This window comes from Tursiops truncatus, chromosome 7 (assembly GCF_011762595.2).
Source record: "Tursiops truncatus isolate mTurTru1 chromosome 7, mTurTru1.mat.Y, whole genome shotgun sequence".
NCBI classification, from domain to species: Eukaryota; Metazoa; Chordata; class Mammalia; order Artiodactyla; family Delphinidae; genus Tursiops; species Tursiops truncatus.
Window position 1 is genome coordinate 6593461 of NC_047040.1, and position 22419 is coordinate 6615879.

At 39.3% G+C, this 22419-nt stretch overlaps 1 protein-coding gene across 19 annotated transcripts in view; it reads left to right on the forward strand.

The window, feature by feature from the left end:
• USP40 (ubiquitin specific peptidase 40) overlaps positions 1 to 22419 on the forward strand; it is a 91896-nt gene that overhangs the window by 41579 nt on the left and 27898 nt on the right. For 18 of the 19 annotated variants that reach the window (XM_033859499.2, XM_033859502.2, XM_033859503.2 and 15 more), the window contains 7 exons: positions 640 to 710; positions 1614 to 1933; positions 4863 to 4986; positions 6391 to 6448; positions 13597 to 13650; positions 14409 to 14497; positions 16003 to 16089. In XM_033859499.2, coding sequence (XP_033715390.1) covers positions 640 to 710; positions 1614 to 1933; positions 4863 to 4986; positions 6391 to 6448; positions 13597 to 13650; positions 14409 to 14497; positions 16003 to 16089 — 803 coding nt within the window. Of the gene's footprint in view, positions 1 to 639; positions 711 to 1613; positions 1934 to 4862; positions 4987 to 6390; positions 6449 to 6654; positions 6698 to 13596; positions 13651 to 14408; positions 14498 to 16002; positions 16090 to 22419 lie in introns of all 19 variants that reach the window. The other variant, XM_033859501.2, reaches the window with a different exon arrangement.

Sequence of the window (22419 nt, forward strand, 5' to 3'; positions counted from 1 at the left end):
TTAAATATGGCTTGTTTTTTTAATCCAATCTCAGCTTCAGACTTTGTAGCAAAACAAAAGTACTTCAGGAGCTTAAAAGTACTTCCTTTAAATAACAACAGAACAATAATAGCAGTAGCAGCAGTAACAGTTGTCTTGGACTTCATGGTGCCAAATACTGAGATAACTGTTTTGTGTAAATTATCTAATTTGATTTTCACAAAATTCTTTTATCCCCATTTCATAAATGAAAACTGAAGCGTAGAGGCTTGAAGTCCACAAAGTCATACAGCTCATTAGTGGGTGAGTGAGGACCGTTTGATGTGTAAGCCTTCCCCATGTTCACAGTGTCAAGTACAGTTGACCTTTTATATTAACTTTTTTTTTTCCTGCTCTCATGCCCACAAATCTTATGGGGGAAATGCTTACATAAAATGAAAACAGAGAAGAAAAAAAAAGGCTAAAGAGTGTGATGGAAGGAATAAAGATAAAAATAATATAAAATAATATCAATATAACAAACATAATTACTCCCTTTTTCTTAGTTTCTCAATGAGAATGCTTCTTTTCAAACAACTGTTTGTGTCTTGGCTGTTGCTTTAGTTAAATTTTTTTTTGATGATCATGAGAATGGTTTCACTGATAATCTCATCTTCCTAGGAGATCACCTGACACTGTGTGAAATTGAAATTGCTGATGGGGAAGACATCTTTGTATGGAATGGGGTGGAGGTAAATAAGTGTTGAAGAAATGTTCATGAGAGTTTTGGATATTTTTTAAGTTGTTGTGATAAAATTTTATTCAGCGTATATGACGGCACTTACATATTCGAAAACTGCTGAAATATCCAGTAAATTTTAAGTACAATCAGTGTTGGTTATATGTTCAAGAGATAGTTGTAGAACACCTCCATGGTGCCAGGCTGTGTGTCAGAAGCTAGACACAAAGGTAAATAAGTGATCAGTCTGTATCCTTCAGGCACGTAGTGTGGGTCACTGCGCTGAGATAGGTGAGCAGGAGGGTCTGTACAGACTTTTTTTTTTTTTTTGCGGTGCACGGGCCTCTCACTGTTGTGGCCTCTCCCGCTGCGGAGCACAGGCTCCGGACGCGCAGGCTCAGCGGCCATGGCTCACGGGCCCAGCCGCTCCGCAGCACGTGGGATCTTCCCGGACCGGGGCATGAACCTGTGTCCGCTGCATCGGCAGGCGGACTCTCAACCAGTGCGCCACCAGGGAAGCCCTGTACATACTCTTGATGAGGATTCAGAAGGAGCGGTTCGTCACACTGTTAGGGCTGGAGGCGACTTAGGGGAGCACAGTCAAGAGAGCAGTGAGGCATCTCACCCACTCAGTGGACGTCCTCGGTCCACCTCATAAATTTACCACTGCTGAGGACTCACGTGTCTGTCTCCACTTCAGATTTCTCTCCTAAAAAGTAAAAGATGGCTAAGAAAAAGCTTCAAAAATCTAAAGCTGTTCTTCTGATACTTAAAAGACATTTGTGAAAACTTCATTTCACTTGAAAAGAAGAAAAAATGGGAATTGTTCTATAAGAGTCTACGTTACTGCATTACTGTGTTGACCTGATTTTGGCAAATACGAGCTATACTGATGGCTGACTTGATACTGTTGTAGGTTGGCGGAATCCAGATTCCAGCCGGTAGTGACTGTGAACCTCTGCTTTTAAATGTTCTTCATCCGGCGACAAGCAGTGAAGAAGAGCAGTGTCAGCAGTTGATAGACTCTCCATATGTCTTTCCATCTAATGCAGAAATAGGTAGTGTATTCACAGCCTGTGCAATCCCAGACGGAGTCATCTTAGTCAACAGTGCTGAGTCTGTAGGTGAAGAGAGCTGGACCACCATTCCCAAGGAAGACTTGAAGAAGACATTCAGAGAACAAGGTCTCAGAAATGGAAGCTCAATTTTAATTCAGGATTCTAATGATGGTAACAGGTAACATGCTAAGAGAATTCCTTTTAAACTTATTGTAGTTACAGTGCTGTATCTTAGAACTCTAAAGCTTTATGTTAATAATGATGAGAGTTAAATGTTTCGTTTTATTTCTAGACATTGTGTTCTATATATTGTAAATAGGAATGTTCGTGGTTAGGCAACCTGGAGAAAAATGATATTGTAGTGTGATTTTTTTTTTTTTTTTTGGTAAATGTGGTAACTGAATAATATAGGTATAGGCTAGATATAGTGTAGATTAGTTGGCAGTAAAACAGAATCTTATCAAATAATTCTGATTAGCACTCATTATAAGACAGAGGGCACATTCTCACAGAGAAAGTTCCTAAAATTTTTCATGAGGAAGGTATTATCACAGCTAAATTTGTCTTGTCACAAGGATCTCAGAAGGCAGTTCAGTTTTTTGTTATAATCCTTTTTATGATGCTTGAGATCCTCCCGGCTGCCCAGGTGAGGCAGTTACTTGGGGAATTGCAGCCTTGGTTCCTGTAAGTCACATTTGAAGCTCAGGGGTGCTTCCTCTCTTCATTTTTGTTACTCATGTCTGTGCCAGTACACTTCTGTGGACAGCATTATCATATACTGTAACCCCCGCAATTTCCACACATTGAAGACTTCAGGTTATGACCAATGAATCAGTTCCCTGCTTTATCAGTGCTGTGAATATACGTAGATTACAGAGGCTCTGTATTATTGTTTATTAGTGGCTGTGACATAGAGAAGCAGAGCACTTGTGAAGTGTGTTTATTTTGGATTACATGTATCACTCTCTTTTCGACAAGTGTTTTCCAGGCATTTATTTCCCTATCTTGTTTATTTAATTTAAAAGTTTATTATAAATTTCTTTTTAGAAAGTAATATACTTTCATTAGGACTTGGGAAATACAGAGGTGAAGACAGGAGACCCAAAACAGCATCACCATACCACTCATGCAGTGTCTGTCACTGTTAGCTTTCTGAGCTCGAATAATTGGGTTTTTGTTTTGAAGGGTTTTTTCCTATTAATTTATTATTTTATATATATATATTTTGGCTGCATTGCGTCTTCGTTGCTGCGCGCGGGCTTTCTCTAGTTACAGTGGGCGGGGGCTACTCTTCATTGCGGTGCGCGGGCTTCTCATTGCAGTGGCTTCTCTTGTTGCAGAGCACGGGCTCTAGGCGTGCGGGCTTCAGTAGTTGTGGTGCACGGGCTTATTAGTTCCTCCGCGGCATGTGGGATCTTCCCGGACCAGGGCTTGAACCCATGTCCCCTTCATTGGTTGGCAGGCGGATTCTCAACCACTGTGCCACCAGGGAAGTCCGGTTTTTTCCTTTTTAAACATAATACTGATGATATTGTAGATAAATAGTTATATCCTGCTTTCCCCTCATGTTTTTGTTTTGTTTTGTTTTGTTTTGTTTGCGGTACGCGGTCCTCTCACTGCTGTGGCCTCTCCCGTTGCGGAGCACAGGCTCCGGACGCGCAGGCTCAGTGGCCATGGCCCACGGGCCCAGCCGCTCCGCGGCATGTGGGATCTTCCTGGACCGGGGCACGAACCCGTGTCTCCTGCATCGGCAGGCGGACACTCAACCGCTGCGCCACCAGGGAAGCCCTCCTCTCATGTTTGAAGGCTCTTCATAAACCTCATTTCATGGCTGCATAATAACCTATGTTGATGTTAGAGGTTACCTGACTGCTCCTGTGTGAGGAGTGGGTAGAGACAAGGCCTTGGGGGCTGGCTGCCTGGCTTTGTTTGCAGCTTTATCACTTACTAGTAGTGTGACCGTGGGCAAGTTACATCATCTCTCTCTGCTTAATTTCTTCCTCTGTAAAATGAGCATAATAATTAGTACCAGCTTCCTACAGTCGTAAGGATTGAAGAAGTTGAGAGCTAGATAGTTTAGCTAGCATCCTTGTTATCATCCAGTTTTTCATTATTTTAAGGTGGTCTTCAGGGAACATCTTTGTGCTTAAAACTTTGCTCTATTTAAGATTGCTAACTCAAGGTGGAGTCCCAGAGTGGAATAACTGAAATGAAGAGTAGAATTGTGTTTTGGGGCTCTGCTACACACTCGCAAAGAGGACTTCGCTAGCCCACTCAGTGCCTCTGTGTGAATTAGTAAGAAGTCACTCCTTCCTCAAGAACCTTTACTATTATCTGCAGGAAAATCTTGTTAGAACAAGACACTCCACTGCCATCTGCTATCATGAAATTTTTTAAAATCTCTATAATAAAAATATAAACATACAATGTATATGATGTGAATGATATGCATTAGATGTGGTACTTTTTTTCTTTTTTGCGGTGCGCGGGCCTCTCCCGTTGCGGAGCACAGGCTCCGGACGCGCAGGCTCAGCGGCCGTGGCTCACGGGCCCAGCCGCTCCGCGGCATGTGGGATCTTCCCAGACTAGGGCACGAACCCGCATCCCCTGCATCAGCAGGCGGACTCTCAACCACTGCGCCACCAGGGAAGTCCAGATGTGGTACTTTTATTCAACGTCAGTCTGCACGGCTGTGCATGCTGTCCTGCTTTTAAACTACTAAAGTCTGTGGGTGGGCTTTTGGCGTAGGTACTCTTTTAAAGCTCCACTGGTGATTGCAGCATGCAGGTAGACGTTAACAAGTGATTGTTCAATTACAACAGTTCTCTTTGAAAAATGTGGCAACAAATTATTTGTATAAATCAAAGAATATTTGGAATCATGAATATAGACTCCGTGGAATACTATCTTAACACTACCCTAAAAAGATAGTGAACTTTCAAAAACCCAACTCAGTAGAACTTGGTCACCTTTAATTAGTCACATTAAGTGACACATGCAGAATTTTGGAAGTGGTGCCTAAAGAAAAGCATGAATTTTCCAATCCTCTCTGATCCATAAAAGGGCTGTATAAAGACACATTTTTTAAATGTCTTTTTACCCTACAGTTTGTTGACCAAACGAGGGAAGTGGATCACCAGTGTGAATGAGGTTGACTGGCTCCAAGTTAAAAATTTATGCCAATTAGACTCTGAAGAAGAACAAGTTAAAATATCAGCAACTCTTAACACAGTGAGTAGATATTGATTGAAGTGTGCTTGACAGCTTTTCATTAATACAGTTTTACTTAGAAAGCAGTACCTTAATCTTTCAGAATAGGTGTCTCAGTAAACTTCTAAATCTTAAGAAATCACCTTTTTATTTGTAACATTTGATTATTGATTATTTACCTTTGTTAGCCCTTGGCATATTTCAAGAAAATATATGCCTTTTTTTCCCTCCAAAGCCTAGAATTAGAATGTGGGAGTTACCTTTTTAATTAGTTCATGGAATCTTCTGACTTTGATAACTGTGAAATGCTATTTTCAAGAGCCTTTTCTGTATTTTTAAAACAAGGTATATATGTTTTGGTTTTGTGTTCTTTGGTGTTTGGGTTTTTTAAAGTTTATCTTAAATTGCTCTACAGTATACTCTGTGCTCTGTATAAGGCCAGTTGCTCTTCAAAGGGAGTTTTTTCAGTTTTCCATTTAAGACTATTATACTGGTTTCCTTAAACATTATTTCAGGAAACATCTTTTTATATTTATGTAGTCTCCATTTATTAAGTTCTTCTGTAACTTTATTTTAAAAATTTAGAGTGTTTTCTTTTATATAAAATTATAGTTTCTTAAGGTTTGTTTGCACATTAGTGGGAACAGTATAAGGTCAATGCCCCAAAGCTCAGGAGACCTACCGCCCTGACCCCGAATGGGAGGCTGGTGCAGTCCTTGATTACTGCAGGCTCTGTTCCTTCTTGGCACAGTGGGGGGCATAGCAGGGGTTACCGGTGGGGAGGTAGAGTCAATGATCTCTGTCGTCAGCTTTACCCCTAAATTTCCACGATTTTATGCCCTAGAGGCAATTAGCCTAAATTTTAAAAAAGAAAAGAAAACACAATCTAAAATAATTTAAGTAGAAATTTTAAATAGTACCCTTGGATTAGTACATTTTTATATTATTAATGCTTATTAATTATTAGTACAGTTTTATATTATATTATTAATGAAGATGTGGGATCTTCCCAGACCAGGGATTGAACCCGTGTCCCCTGCACTGGCCCTGAATTCATCATTCTTAAAGAAACGTATAGTTTCTTTTGTTTGCTATCATCAGAAAAGTTAACTGTTTGTCCACTTTTGCCTTTCGCTACTATTAAGTCTTTGGTTTTCTAAAGTTTTCTGTAGGCAGCCTTTCCATTCCAATTATTATCAATTTGGTGCAAACTTAACCAAGATCTAAGTTTTTGCCTTTGACTTTGTAGAAGAGAGAAAATAATTTCAGAGATGGAAAAATAATTTTTTTCAAGTAGGCAAAAACTGCTAAATGTAAGGTAATTAATAACTCAACCTGTATATGCACACACTGACAATCTTCATTTTCCTCTCCTCCCATTGCTTTTAACTTATACACAGTCATTAGTTTATTTCTCTATTTTAGGTGGTGTTTGATATTCGAATTAAAGCCATAAAGGAATTAAAATTAATGAAGGAACTAGGTAATCATTTATGTTTGCTTTTGGTTTTTTGGTTTAATTTAGTTTTGTTTTGATTTTTAATTGAAAAAAATATGGGAAAGTACAAAAAATAATTTAGGGAAAACTCACGTATCTACCACCCAAAATGGACAAATGTTAACATCTTGCCATGTGTTTGTTTTTGCCTCAAACATTACAAATAAAGTCCTCTATGTTCTCCTCCTCAGACCTATCATCCCTCCCCAGATGCAACCAGTATATCTGATTTGGGTGTGTATCTAGTTCGTGCATTCACATTGCACTATATATATTATACCTCTCTCTGTATATGTGTGTGTGTATATTGTATTTTTACATTTATGTAAATTCTATCTTAATGAATATAACATTCTACAAACTCACTCTTCACTCGGCATTAAGTTTTCTTTTACAGCTTTATTGAGGTATAATTTACATATCATAAAACATCCATTTTAAGCGTAATTCAGTGATTATTAGTAAATGTATAAAGTCATACAACCATCACAGCAATCCAATTTTAGAACAGTTTCATCACTCCAAAAAGATCTCGTTCCCATTTGCATAGCAAGCGCCTGACAGCCATTCATCTACTTTCTGTTTCTTTTGACTTGCTTTTCTGGCCATTTCATGTACATGAAAGCATGTTATATGTAGTCCTTTGTGTCTGGCTTCTTTCACTCAGCGTATCATTTTTGAGATTCATCCACGATGCAGCATGTTCCAGCAGTTTGTTCCTTTTTGTTGCTGACTGGATTGTATGCATGGTGTGGATGTACCACATTTTGTTTGTTCATTACCAGCTGATGGACATTTGGATTGTTTCCACCTTGGGGCTTTTATGACTGATTCTGCTATAAACATTATGTCTTCGTATAGACCTGTGTTTTCAGTGCTCGGAATTGCTGGGTCATATGGCAAAGTTATGTTTAACTTTATAAGAAACTGCCGTACTGTTTTCCAAAGTGGCTGAATCATTTACGTACCCACTGACAATGTATCAGGGTTGCAGTTTCTTCACATCCTTGCCAATATTTATAATTGTCTTTTTTTTAATTTTTATTTATTTATTTTGTTTATTTTTGGCTGTGTTGGGTCTTCGTTGCTCCACACAGACTTTCTCTAGTTGCGGCGAGTGCGGGCTTCTCACTGCGGTGGCTTCTCTTATCGTGGAGCACGGGCTCTAGGCGTGCGGACTTCAGTAGTTGTGGCACATGGGCTCAGTAGTTGTCGCTCGGAGGCTCTAGAGCGCAGGCTCAGTAGTTGTGGCGCATGGGCTTAGTTGCTCCACGGCATGTGGGATCTTCCTGGACCAGGGCTCGAACCTGTGTCCCATGCATTGGCAGGTGGATTCTTAACCACTGTGCCACCAGGGAAGTCCTATAATTGTCTTTTTGATTGTAGCCATTTTAGTGACCGTGAATTGGTATCTCCTGTGTTTAATTGCATTTTCCTGATGCAGTGATGGTGAGCACTGTTGATGTGCTTATCATCTATTTGTGTACTCCAAGGATCTTATTAAAACTACCAGAATTAATAAGTGAGTTTAACAAGAACTCAAAATCAATATAGAAAAATCCATATATGTTTACTAGCAACAAAAAAATGGAAAATTAAGTTAAGAAAACATTTATAATAGCATAAACTATCATGAAATACTTGGGGGTAAATTTAACAAGATATGTAGAAGACCTGTACACCAGAAACTAGAAAAGATTGCCATGAAAAATAAAAGAAGACCCAAATAAATTAAATGATGTACCATATTCTTGGATCAGAAGACACAGTACTATTAAGAGGCTAATTCTCTCAAAATTTATTTGTACATTCAGTGCATTCTCACTCAAAATTCTGGCAGGTTTCTTTTTTTTTGGTAGTAATTGACAAACTGATTCTTAAATTTATGTGGAAATGCAAAGAACCTAAAGTATCCATAACAATTTTAGAGGAAATAAAGAACAAAGTTGGAAGAGTTACACCATCTGATTTCAAGACTTACTCTGAAACTGTAGAAATCAAGACAGTGTGTGTAGTCATGAGGGTAGACACATGGAGCGGAGTTCAGCACGTGTGGCCTACAACCTGCTTCTGCACAGCCAGTGAGCTAAGAATAGGTTTTACATTTTTTAAGGGCTCTTTTAAGAAGAAGAATGTGCAACAGAGATCGTATGTGGAAAGGTTCCAGAGTATTTACAACAGAACTACATTGAAAAGCCAGAAATAGATGCAAACATATTTAGTCAGTTGACTTTCAACAGAAGTGCCAAGGTATTTCCATGGGGAAAGATACTCTTTCAGCATACAGTGCTGGACCAATTGGATATCAAAAGATGCAAAAATGAACCTCCAACTTTGCCTTACATCATGTAAAAAATGAACTCAAAATGGATCATAGAACTTCCATGGTGGCGCAGCGGTTAAGAATCCGTCTGCCAATGCAGTGAATGTGGGTTCAACCCCTGGTCCGGGAAGATCCCACATGCCACAGAGCAACTAAGCCCGTGCACCACAGCTACGAAGCCTGCGCTCTAGATCCCATGCTCCACAACAAGAGAAGCCACTGCAATGAGAAGCCCGCGTACTGCAATGAACAGTAACCCCCGCTTGCCACAACTAGAGAAAGCCCGTGCGCAGCAACGAAGACCCAACACAGCCAAAAATAAATTAAAAAAAAAAAAAAAAAGATCATAGACTTCAATGTTAAAACCTAAAACTATAAAACTTCTGGGGGAAAACATAGAAAATCTCTGTTATTTTTACCATAAGGAAGAGATTTTTTTTAAAAACAGGACTTAGAAAGTACAAACCATGAAAGTAAAAGCAAATTGGACTACTACAAAATTTTAAAGGCATTTGAAAAGGCAGGCCACAAACTGAGAGAAAAAATTTATAAAACATGTATTTGACAATAGACTTGCATCCAGGATATATAAAAAATACTTATAACCTAATCAGAAGACAACCCAAATTGAGAAGCCACTTTACAAAAGAAAATCTATCTATGAACACCCAATAAGCACAGGAGAAGATGCTCAGTATCATTAGCCAACAAACTAAAACCGTAATGACACATCACTGCACGCTTAGTAGAATGATTAAAATTTTAGATGCTGACAAAACTAAGTGACATCAAAGATGTGGAGCAACTGGGACTGCCGTGTGTTGTTGGTGGGAGTGTAAAATGGTACAGTCACTTTGGTAAGGAGTTAGCTTATTTCCTGTGAATTTAAACATTCACTTATCAATTCTGGATTTTTATCCAAGAAAAATTAAAACATGTATCCTTACAAATACTGTATGTAAATGTTCATAACCAAAAATGGGAAACAATCCAAATACCAGTGAGCAGGTGAACAAATTGTGGTGTATCCATACAATGGGATACTATTCATCAATAAAAGAAGTAAACTACCACCCCATGCAAAACATGGGTGAATCTCAAAGACATCATGCCAAGCAAAAGAAGCTAGTCACAAAAGAGTAATACTCTTAGGATTCCACTTATCGATGTGAAATTGTCAAAAAAGAAAACCTAAGCTATAGTTACAGAGGCAGATCAGAATCAGGGGATGGGGAATTGACTACGGAGTGGCATGAGGGAATTTGGGGGGTGACGCAAATTATATCTCAATTTGCTGGTGGTTACTGAGTGTTTTCATCGACCTCTTTTAAACTGTGCGCTTAAACTGGATGTGTTTTATTATAAGTAAATTATACTTCAGTAAAGTTACTTAAGAATATATGGTTTATGCGGGCTTCCCTGATGGCGCAGTGGTTGAGAGTCCGCCTGCCAATGCGGGGGACGTGGGTTCGTGCCCTGGTCCGGGAGGATCCCACATGCCACGGAGCGGCTGGGCCTGTGAGCCATGGCCGCTGGGCCTGCGCGTCCAGAGCCTGTGCTCCGCAGCAGGAGAGGCTGCAGCGGTGAGAGGCCCGCGTACCGCAAAAAAAAAAAAAAGAATATATGGTTTATTAAAATTAATAGTTTGTTGTCTTCCCATGTCACAGATCTCCTTTCTTCCACTCCTTCTTCCCTCCAAACTATTCTTTACATAGCAAGTGATCTTCTTAAACGTAGGTGAATCAGATCATGTCACCCTCTGCTCAAAGCCCTGTTGTGCTCTTTGTACTTGGTAGTGTATTGCCTGCGGGCTCCTGGCCTACAGGAACCTGCTTCGTCTGACCACTGCCTAACTGACCTCCTTGCAGTCCACTCACTTGCTTATTCACAGCGTACTTCCCATGCTGACTTTGTGGAATTTCTGGTCACAGGCGCTCTTCCACCCCCGAGACTTCTTTTTTTTTTTTTAAAGCAGAGGGAGGTTTTTTGTTTTTTTGTTTTTACATATTTATTTTTGGCTGCATTGGGTCTTTGTTTCTGCGCGTGGGCTTTCTCTAGTTGTGGAGAGCGGGGGCTGCTCTTCACTGTGGTGGCTTCTCCTGTTACGGAGCTTGGGCTCTAGGCGCACAGGCTTCAGTAGTTGTGGCTCCCGGGCTCTAGACCGCAGGCTCTGTAGCTGTGGCGCACGGGCTTAGTTCCTCCGCAGCCTGTGGGATCTTCCCGGACCAGGGATCAAACCCATGTCCCCTGCATCAGCAGGTATTCTTAACCACTGCACCACCAGGGAAGCCCCCCTGCGACTTCTTAGTCCTGTAATCTTTTTTGAACTCTGTTCCCTTTACTCTTCATCTGCTAACTTCAGTCACTCATTTGGTCTCAGCTGAAATGTTATTTCCGTCATTCCTGGCTACACAATCTCAGTTAATCTGTCTCTCATACTCTAACGCCCTGTCCTTCCCTTCGTAGCACTTACACTGTAACTACCTGTGTTTTGTGTTATGAATGTCCACCTCCCCCATTAGATGAGGCTCTTTGCCGGCAGAGTCCATGGCTGTTTTTCTTATTGTCAGCTTCTAGGACAGTGCCTGGCACATAGAAGATACATGGTGTGTGTTGAATGAAAGTGAAAATTTTTTTTAAAAACAGTATTTTAAATTAACATTTTTTAAATTGGAGAACTCTTTTACATAAGCTGTTTCAGTTGTCAAGGAGTTTGTATTAGAATTCTATGCTGGCTTCACATTACTGTAGTATAAGGGCTAGAACTCAGGAATCTCAAAGAGAGTCTGTTCTGTTCAGATAAAGATAGAACTTCTAAGGCCCATGGCATTCTTGCCCTCTCAGAAGCCTCCACCCCTTTGAATTCCCCCACCTCATATGCAACTTGGTAAGAATTGTTTGGGATTAAAACCTAATATACTTCTTCCCACAAAGCAGGAGTCTTTGCATCCTCAAAAACAGGGCATACTGGCCCTAATCCATTTACTAATAACTAAGCATAAAAATCACCTATCTAGGCAGAGTCTGTGCAGTTCTAATACACATGAATTTCAATGGCCACCGTTCATCACCGTTACCCAGCAGCATGGTTCAAATTTCAGCTGCCACTGGATATTAACTGAGTAATTGCATAAAGTACAAACTTTGCTACTAACTCTTTAGTCTACAGATCACTGTGAAATAACATGTACATCGTGGTCAGCGGCCAGTTACTTCACTCTTTAAAGCCTATCAGTGATTGGTCAGTGCATAGCTGCTATTAATTTCACCACGTAGACAGCAAAGTGTGTAGTTTATTGCCTCCTTTTCTCCCAGTGGTAAACTCAGGTAACATTTTACAAGAACGGATAATCGAAGTAGCCAACAATGGTGAAAGTGCAGGAGAGAAACAAAAGTGTATGGGACTTCCCTTGTGGTGCAGTGGTTAAGAATTTGCCTGCCAATGCAGGGGACACGGGTTCGAGCCTTGGTCCGGGAAGATCCCACGTGCCGCAGAGCAACTAAGCCCATGCGCCACAACTACTGAACCTGCGCTCTAGAGCCCAAGAGCCACAACTACTGAAGCCCTTGCGCCTAGAGCCCGTGCTCCACAACAAGAGAAGCCACCGCAATGAGAAGCCCACACACCACAACAAAGAGCAGCCCCCGCTCACTGCAACTAGAGAAAGTCGCACGCAGCCACAAAAGGCCCAACACAGCCAATAAATAAATAAATATATTAAAAAAAGAGAGAGAGAGAGAGAAACAAAAGTATATGGAGCTGTAGAAGAAATAGCTGGCTGTGGGAATGCTGACACTGCTGTCATTTGAGAGGATCCAGATGTGCAGCCAGAGGAACTTAACATAAACTCACAGGAGTGAGGAAAGTGGTTGTGATGAAAAGTATATGAAGATATCCCAGAGGAGTCGACGCTGGCAGAAACACTTCATATTAAAGGAGCTCTTGGAGATATTTCATGAAATTGAAAGTACAAAACAAAATACTGGAAGCTGATCCAAACTTAGATTATCATTAGGGGCTAGAGAAGATGTTCACCGTGTACTGCAAGCTCTACAAGACAAAAGCAATCCCTATTTAAACTATTCTTGTGTTTTTTACAAAGAAAACATTTTAATTCTCAGTGTCTACTGTAGTGTTTTCTTTTTTTAATCTATTATTTTTGTCTGTGTTGGGTCTCGGTTGCTGCGCGCGGGCTTTCTCTAGTTGTGCCGAGCGGGGGCTGCTCTTCGTTGCGGTGCACAGGCTTCTCACTGCGATGGCATCTCTTGTTGCAGAGCACGGGATCTAGGCGCATGGGCTTCAGTAGTTGCAGCATGTGGGCTCAGTAGTTGTGGCTCGCGGGCCCTAAAGCGCAGGCTCAGTAGTTGTGACGCCCGGGCTTAGTTGCTCCGTGGCATGTGGGATCTTCCCGGACCAGGGCTCAAACCCGTGTCCCCTGCATTGGCAGTCGGATTCTTAACCTCTGCGCCACCAGGGAAGCCCCCTGTAGTGTTTTAAATTACAGTGTAAATATTAGTTTGCTATTTTTTTATTTCACTGTAGATGTATAACTGACAGAGTTTTTAATGTTTTGACAAAAAATTTTAAAGGTCACGGTACAATCATAATTTTTTTTTAAGATTTCTGTGCACAGTTTCAACTTGCACAGGTGTTCTTAGGGTCCTGCACTGCTGTGCAAAGGGAAGACTGCCTGTACGTGTTTTTTTGCTTGTTTTTTTGTTTTTTTAGCGTCCTGCTAATTAACACAGTATAGCATCTCTCTTTGGTTTTGTTTGTTTGCTGCACTAACCAGCATCTTTTTATTTATAGCTGAGGACAGCTGTTTGAGGCCTATTGATAGAGACGGGAAGCTTCTTTGTCCAGGTAAATCTTTTTGGTAGCCTTCAAAAGCTGGCACCTACTCATGCCACCTATCTTTCTCAACACTTTTACCTTAAACAGTGACTTCCAATACCTAATATTCTTAAGTTACCTTTTAGAAACTGGTTTATAGAACAGACTTTCACCCAGGTGTCTTCCTTGTGAATTACAGACAGTCCTAACCAAAAATCAAACACTTCTGTTTTCTAAAGGAAAACACCTGTCTTTCTGATTAGCTGACATGCATTTTAGTCATGGTTTTGCCCTAGTTGTATCTTTCTAGATGTATTATCAAAGTTTATTTGTTTTGCTGATTTCATCATGATACCAGTTATCACAGTAACCAGAGCCTTGGTTGTTACCTCTGTAACACATCTTGTCATTAGACTTAATTTACTCTTTTGATGGTAGTCACCATAGCAGCTTTAAACTTGGAAGAAGCTAGTCCATCATGCATGAATCAATTCAGAATATTACATAATCCATGCAGACAACAGCTCTCTTTTGTTAAGTATGAATCTAGAACATTCATAGCTGCCTCTTATTTCTTAGCATTGCTGTACAGATAACAAGAGCATACGTCCTAGAGTGAGAAAATCTAAGATCAAACATAACTGTATATAATCCTTTTGCATGGAGTATAACTCAGTTTTTTTCTTTCTTAACATTCTTGATTTACAAAGAAAGGCTGATTTCAGTGTAGTAGTTTGCCCAAAGGTAGGAATTAATACCATTTACCATGTTATCAAAATTCTTTTTAGTGCCAGACAATTATACTTTGAAGGAAGCAGAATTGAAGATGGGGAGTTCATTGGGACTGTGTCCTGGAAAAGCACCAACTTCTTCTCAGGTAAAAGGAGATCACCTGACAGACCCAAACCAGCCTTACTGTGATCAGAAGTTCTTAATTGTATGATTCACTCCTTAACTACTGCAGTAATACTGTTTTTCTTAAAATTTTTCTTTTCCTTAAATGATACCTTTTATTTAGGAATACATCCATGTAGTTCTCTGTGTTTAAGTCAAAAATACTATGTCAAAGTATATTCATAAGGTTGTTTTTCTGTGAAAATTTTGTGGTTAAGGGAGATCTTTAAAGTTGAGTGGCCACCAGTTTCAACCACCATAATTCATAAATTCTAAAATGTACACTTTTTCTCCTATATTTTAACATCTGTGAGATTAAGATGCATCTTACAGTCAGTGGCATCCTGCACTGGAGCTGATGCTATGCTTCCTTTCTTAGTAGTGCATAAAATATTAAGTAACAACTGGCAGCATTCTAGATTTAATGAAATACAGTATACTGATTTTGAACTTAATTACTCCCTGCAATAATTTAATAGACTCACAGCAGATTTTTCTTTATCGGTATTCATTTTATTTACAGAATACTATCAGGTTGACCTTTGCCTAGAACCCTACCTACTTAATAAACTTTCATTACAGTCCAAAAGCCATAATGAAGTCCTTACTGTTAAGACTCTGTATCATGATAAGCTAAACTCATATCAGGATCCCCGTGGCTCCTAGATCCCTGATATGGAACTAATCCACTTCATTAGTTTTCCCAGCTACCTCCCCTTTAATTTGTTCTTCCCCAAACTCTAACAAATAGTAGTGCATGACAAGAGCATAGGAGAAAAAACACGACAAGTGCGGTTGAGTTAGAAAAGAAAAATAGGGCTGTAAAGAACTGAATTGACGAGATCAGATTTACATTTTTCCTGTGGGTTCCAGAGAGTTAAAGTATATGGGACCTCTGGACAGAAAATAAGATCACAAACTAATGACTCAGAAAAAACACAGTTAATGCTTATAGTGTATAGTAATTGCAAATCTCTTTGAGGAATGACTGAGAGAGAGATGGAGATCATACTAGAATAAATAATGTCTGTGAGAGATGTTTCTTAGGAGTAAAAACATTGGTGATAAAGAATCTTACATTTCTAGGTAGTCAAGATTATTGTTTAAATTGTAACTTTAAAATACCCAACGTAGACTTGTTTTTACATAATTTGTTTTTTTTTTTTTTTTTGCGGTACACGGGCCTCTCACTGTTGTGGCCTCTCCCGTTGCGGAGCACAGGCTCCGGACGCGCAGGCTCAGCGGCCATGGCTCACGGGCCCAGCCGCTCCGCGGCATGTGGGATCTTCCCGGACCGGGGCGCGAACCCATGTCCGCTGCATCGGCAGGCGAACTGTCAACCACTGCGCCACCAGGGAAGCCCCCATAATTTGAGATTTTTATTAAAGTTTTATGACCATTGACTTTCCGGTTTGGGAAATAAATAATATATTTATAGAATTTTGAAATTCAAATTAAATTGCATTTATAACTCTATCTTGATCTTAGCTGTTCCTGTTTTTCGCTGTGGGGAGCGATGTTCAGCCTGGGATGGAGATGGAGATCATAGTAGAAGAAACAATATCTGTGAGAGATGTAAGGAATTTTACTTTGGGTGGCCGGGGTCTGTGGGTGTTTGGTATGGGGAGCAGTGGGAACCTGTGTTAGGATTTTGAGATCCTAAGGGTAGGGTTTACATAATATGCATTAAAGAATTCTATGTATTCAATAAAAGAATAGTTTGGATTGTTTGAAAGGTGGTGAGCCAGCTGTGGTTTTAAAAATAAGATGATTCTTTTTTCTTGTCTGACTACTAATAATGCATGTTTATTGTAGAAATTTGGGATATATAAAAATGGGTTAAAAGAAAAGAATTAAAACCCCTCATTATCCCTTATCCCACTAATGTTAACATTTTGGCATATTTCCTTCTGCTGTTTCTACATTATGTGTACACACATCTCACACACACAGGTGTGAATGTGTGTGTGTGATAAAGCAAACAATTAGGTTAATGTCACTGAGAACGGGGACTTTCAGTCTTGGAAAATGAAGAGGCAGATAACATCAGTGTGGTTAAAGAACGCCTGTACTCCTGAATTTGTTTTTAGGTTTGTTTTAAATATTTATTTGTTTGCTTATTTATTTACTTATTTATTTATTTTGGCTGTGCCACGTGGGAATCTCCGTTGCGGCATGCGTGATCTTTAGTTGTGGTGTGTGGACTTCTTTTTTTAATATTTATTTATTTGTTTGTTTATAATTTAAATTTAATTTTATTTTTTTATACAGCAGGTTCTTATTAGTTATCCATTTTATACATATTAATATATACATGTCAATCCCAATCTCCCAATTCATCCCACCACCACCACCCCCTGCCCCGCTGCTTTCCGCCCTTGGTGTCCATATGTTTGTTCTCTACATCTGTGTCTATATTTCTGCCCTGCAAACTGGTTCATCTGTACCATTTTTCTGGGTTCCACATGTATGCATTAATATGCACTATTTGTTTTTCTCTTTCTGACTTATTTCACTCTGTATGACAGTCTCTAGATTCATCCATGTCTCTACAAATGACCCAATTTCCTTCCTTTTTATGGCTGAGTAATATTCCATTGTATATATGTACCACATCTTCTTTATCCATTCATCTGTCGATGGGCATTTAGGTTGCTTCCATGACCTGGCTATGGTAAATAGTGCTGCAGTGAACGTTGCGGTGCATGTGTCTTTTTGAATTATGGTTTTCTCTGGGTATATGCCCAGTAGTGGGTTGCCCATTCTAACTGGTGTGAGGTGATACCTCATGGTAGTTTTGATTTGCATTTCTCTAATAATTAGTAATGTTGAGCAGCCTTTCATGTGCTTCTTGGCCATCTGTATGTCTTCTTTGGAGAAATGTCTATTTGGGTCTTCCGCCCATTTTTGGATTGGGTTGTATGTTTTTTAGTATCGAGCTGCATGAGCTGTTTATATATTTTGGAGATTAATTTGTCCATTGATTCATTTGCAAATATTTTCTCCCATTCTGAGGGTTGTCTTTTTGTCTTGTTTGTAGTTTCCTTTGCTGTGCAAAAGCATTTAAGTTTCATTAGGTCCCATTTGTTTATTTTTGTTTTTATTTCCATTACTCTAGGAAGTGGATCAAAAAAGATATTGCTGTGATTCATATCAAAGAGTATTCTTCCTATGTTTTCCTCTAAGAGTTTTATAGTGTCTGGTCTTACATTTAGGTCTCGAATCCATTTTGAGTTTATTTTTGTGTATGGTGTTAGGGAGTGTTCTAATTTCATTCTTTTACATGTAGCTGTCCAGTTTTCCCAGCACCACTTATTGAAGAGACTGTCTTTTTCTCCATTGTATATCCTTGCTTCCTTTGTCATAGGTTAGTTCACCACAGGTGCGTGGGTTTATCTCTGGGCTTTCTATCCTGTTCCATTGATCTGTATTTCTGTTTTTGTGCTGGTGTCTTGATTACTGTAGCTTTGTAGTATAGTCTGAAGTCAGGGGAGTCTGATTCCTCCAGCTCCGTTGCTTTCCCTCAAGACTGCTTTGGCTATTCAGGGTCTTTTGTGTCTCCATATAAATTTTAAGGTTTTTTGTTCTAGTTCTGAAAAAAATGCCACTGGTAATTTGATAGGGATTGCATTGAGTCTGTAGATTGCTTTGGGTAGTATAGTCATTTTCACAATATTGATTCTTCCAATCCAAGAACATGGTATATCTCTCCATCTGTTTGTATCATCTTTAATTTCTTCCATCAGTGTCTTATAGTTTTCTGCATACAGGTCTTTTGTCTCCCTCGGTAGGTTTATTCCTAGGTATTTTTTTCTTTTTGTTGCAGTGGCAAATGGGAGGGTTCCCTTAATTTCTCTTTCAGATTTTTCATCATTAGTGTATAGGAATGCAAGAGATTTCTGTGCATTAATTTTGTATCCTGCAATTTTACCAGATTCATTGATTTCGCTCTAGTAGTTTTCTGGTGGCATCTTTAGGATTCTCTATGCGTAGTATCATGTCATTTGGAAACAGTGACAGTTTTAATTCTTTTCCAATTTGTATTCCTTTTATTTCTTTTTCTCCTCTGATTGCTGTGGCTATGACTTCCAAAACTATGTTGAATAATAGTGGTGAGAGTGGACATCCTTGTCTTGTTCCTGATCTTAGAGGAAATGCTTTCAGTTTTTCACCATTAAGAATGATGTTTGCTGTGGGTTTGTCATATATGGCCTTTATTATGTTGAGGTAGGTTCCCTCTATGCCCACTTTCTGGAGAGTTTTTATCATAAATGTGTGTTGAATTTTGTCAAAAGCTTTTTCTGCACCTGTTGAGATGATCGTATGGTTTTTATCCTGCAGTTTGTTAATATGGTGTATCACGTTGATTGATTGGCATATACTGAAGAATCCTTGCGTCCCTGGGATAAATCCCACCTGATCATGGTGTATGATCCTTTTAATGTGTTGTTGGATTCTGTTTGCTAGTATTTTGTTGAGGATTTTTGCATCTCTGTTCATCAGTGATATTGATCTGTAATTTTCTTTTTTAGTAGTATCTTTGTCTGGTTTTGGTATCAGGGTGATGGTGGCCTCATAGAATGAGTTTGGGAGTGTTCTTTCCTCTGCAGTTTTTTGGAAGAGTTTGAGAAGGGTGGATGTTAGCTCTTCTCTAAATATTTGATAGAATTCACCTGTGAAGTCATCTGGTCCTGGACTTTTGTTTGTTGGAAGATTTTTAATCACAGTTTCAATTTCATTACTTGTGATTGGTCTGTTCCTGTTTTCTATTTCTTCCTGGTTCAGTCTTGGAAGATTATACCTTTCTAAGAATTTGTTCATTTCTTCCAGGTTGTCCATTTTATTGGCATAGAGTTGCTTGTAGTAGTCTCTTAGGATGCTTTGTATTTCTGCAGTGTTTGTTGTAACTTCTCCTTTTTCATTTCTAATTTTATTGATTTGAGTCCTCTCCCTACTTGATGAGTTTGGCTAATGGTTTATCAATTTTGTTTATCTTCTCAGAGAACCAGCTTTTAGTTTTATTGATCTTTGCTACTGTTTTCTTTGTTTCTGTTTCATTTATTTCTGCTCTGATCTTTATGATTTAGTTTCTTTTGCTAACTTTTGGTTTTGTTTGCTCTTCTTTCTCTAGTTCTTTTAGGTGTAAGCTTAGATTGTTTATTTGAGATTTTTCTTGTTTCTTGAGGTAGATTTGCATTGCTATAAACTTCCCTCTTAGAACTGCTTTTGCTGCATCCCATAGGTTTTGGATTGTCGTGTATCATTGTCATCTGTCTCTAGGTATTTTTTGATTTCCTCTTTGATTTCTTCAGTGATCTCTTGGTTATTTAGTAACGTATTGTTTAGCCTCCACGTGTTTGTGTTATTTACGTTTTTTTTCCCTGTAATTGATTTCTAATCTCATAGTGTTGTGCTCAGAAAAGATGCTTGATGTGATTTCAGTTTTCTTAAATTTACTGAGACTTGATTTGTGACCCAAGATGTGAGCTATCCTGGGGAATGTTCCATGCACACTTGAGAAGAAAGTGTAATCTGCTGTTTTTGGATGGAATGTCCTATAAATATTAATTAAATCTATCTGGTCTGTTGTGTCATTTAAAGCTTCTGTTTCTTTACTTATTTTCATTTTGGATGATCTGTCCATTGGTGTAAGTGAGGTGTTAATGTCCCCCACTATTATTTTGTTACTGTCGATTTCCCCTTTTATGGCTGTTAGCGGTTGCCTTATGTATTGAGGTGCTCCTATATTGGGTGCATATATATTTATAATAGTTATATCTTCTTCTTGGATTGATCGCTTGATCAATATGTAGTGTCCTTCCTTGTCTCTTGTAACATTCTTTATTTTAAAGTCTATTTTATATGATATGAGTATTGCTACTCCAGCTTTCTTTTGATTTCCATTTGCATGGAATATCTTTTTCCATCCCCTCACTTTCAGTCTGTATGTGTCCCTAGGTCTGAAGTGGGTCTCTTGTAGACAGCATATAGATGGGTCTTGTTTTTGTATCCATTCAGCAAGCCTGTGTCTTTTGGTTGGAGCATTTAATCCATTCACGTTTAAGGTAATTATCGATATGTATGTTCCTGTTACCATTTTCATAATTGTTTGGGGTTTGTTTTTGTAGGTCCTTTTCTTCTCTTGTGTTTTCCACTTAGAGAAGTTCCTTTAGCATTTGTTGTAGAGCTGGTTTGGTGGTGCTGAATTCTCTTAGCTTTTGCTTGTCTGTAAAGCTTTTGATTTCTCCATCGAATCTGAATGAGATCCTTGCTGGGTAGAGTAATCTTGGTTGTAGGTTCTTCCCTTTCATCACTTTAAATATGTCATGCCACTCCCTTCTGGCTTGTAGAGTTTCTGCTGAGAAATCAGCTGTTAACCTTATTGGAGTTCCCTTGTATGTTATTTGTCATTTTTCCCTTGCTGCTTTCAATAATTTTTCTTTGTCTTTAATTTTTGCCAGTTTGATTACTGTGTGTCTCAGCGTGTTTCTCCTTGGGTTTATCCTGTATGGGACTCTCTGTGCTTCCTGGACTTGGGTGGCTATTTCCTTTCCCACGTTAGGGAAATTTTCAATTATAATTCTCTTCAAATATTTTCTCTGGACCTTTCTCTCTTCTCCTTCTGGGACCCCTGTAATGCGAATCTTGTTGCGTATAATGTTGTCCCAGATGTCTCTGAGGCTGTCTTCATTTCTTTTCAATCTTTTCTGTTTATTATGTTTGCAGCAGTGAATTCCACCATTCTGTCTTCCAGATCACTTATCCGTTCTTCTGCCTCAGTTATTCTGCTACTGATTCCTTCTAGTGTATTTTTCATTTCAGTTATTGTATCGTTCATCTCTATTTGTTTGTTCTTTCATTCTTCTAGGTCTTTGTTAAACATTTCTTGCATCTTCTTGATCTTTGCCTCCATTCTTTTTCGACGTCCTGCATCATCTTCACCATCATTATTCTGAATCTTTTTTCTGGAAGGTTGCCTATCTCCATTTAGTTGTTTTTCTGGAGTTGTATCTTGTTCCTTCATCTGGTACATAGCCCTCTGCCTTTTCACCTTGTCTTTCTTTCTGTGAATGTGGTTTTTGTTCCATAGGCTGCAGGATTGTAGTTCTTCTTGCTTCTGCTGTCTGCCCTCTGGTGGATTCTATTTATTTATTTATTCATTTGGTTATGTTGGGTCTTAGTTGCAGCATGCAGGCACTTCGTTGCAGCATGCAGGCTCTAGATCGCGCAGGCTTAGTTGCCCCGTGGCATGTAGTATCTTAGTTCCCTAGCCAGGGATCGAACCTGGGCCTCCATTGGGAGCACAGAGTCTTACCCACTGGACCACCAGGGAAGTCCCTGTGCTCCTGAATTTGAATTAGAAGAGTCAGAATGAACCTGATATATTTTTTCTTTAAAAAATGATTTTACTAGCTCTGTCCCCTGAAATCGCTTATAGAAACAGTGATCAACCTGGTAGTAGCAAGCACCCCAGCATTCAGATTGTGGTCACTCAGTACCATTTCCTAGAGGAACTAGGGCTTCTCGGAGTAATGGCTGGTTCTGTATCTAGGTCAGGAAAGTGTTTGATGAGCCTGGAACATCTTATCAGGACAGAAAACAGTATAGCTAGCAAAGACCTCTGGGATCAGAGAGCGTCAGGAGCCAACCTGAAGATAAGAGTTTGAACCTCAGTGGGAATAATAATGAAAATTGATTCACACATACATAAAGTCCATGAGTTCACAGTGATCCTAAAAAGTATGCTATTCATTGCTTACCTGCAGTGGGTGCTCGGGAACCGTAAACGGAAGAGTCGAGCATTTATCTTTTTCTTTGCAAACTATACCTCACATCAACCAAATAGATAATGAGAAGATTTTTTTAATAGACATATCCCAGCTAACAAAACGAAGAAAGAATTTT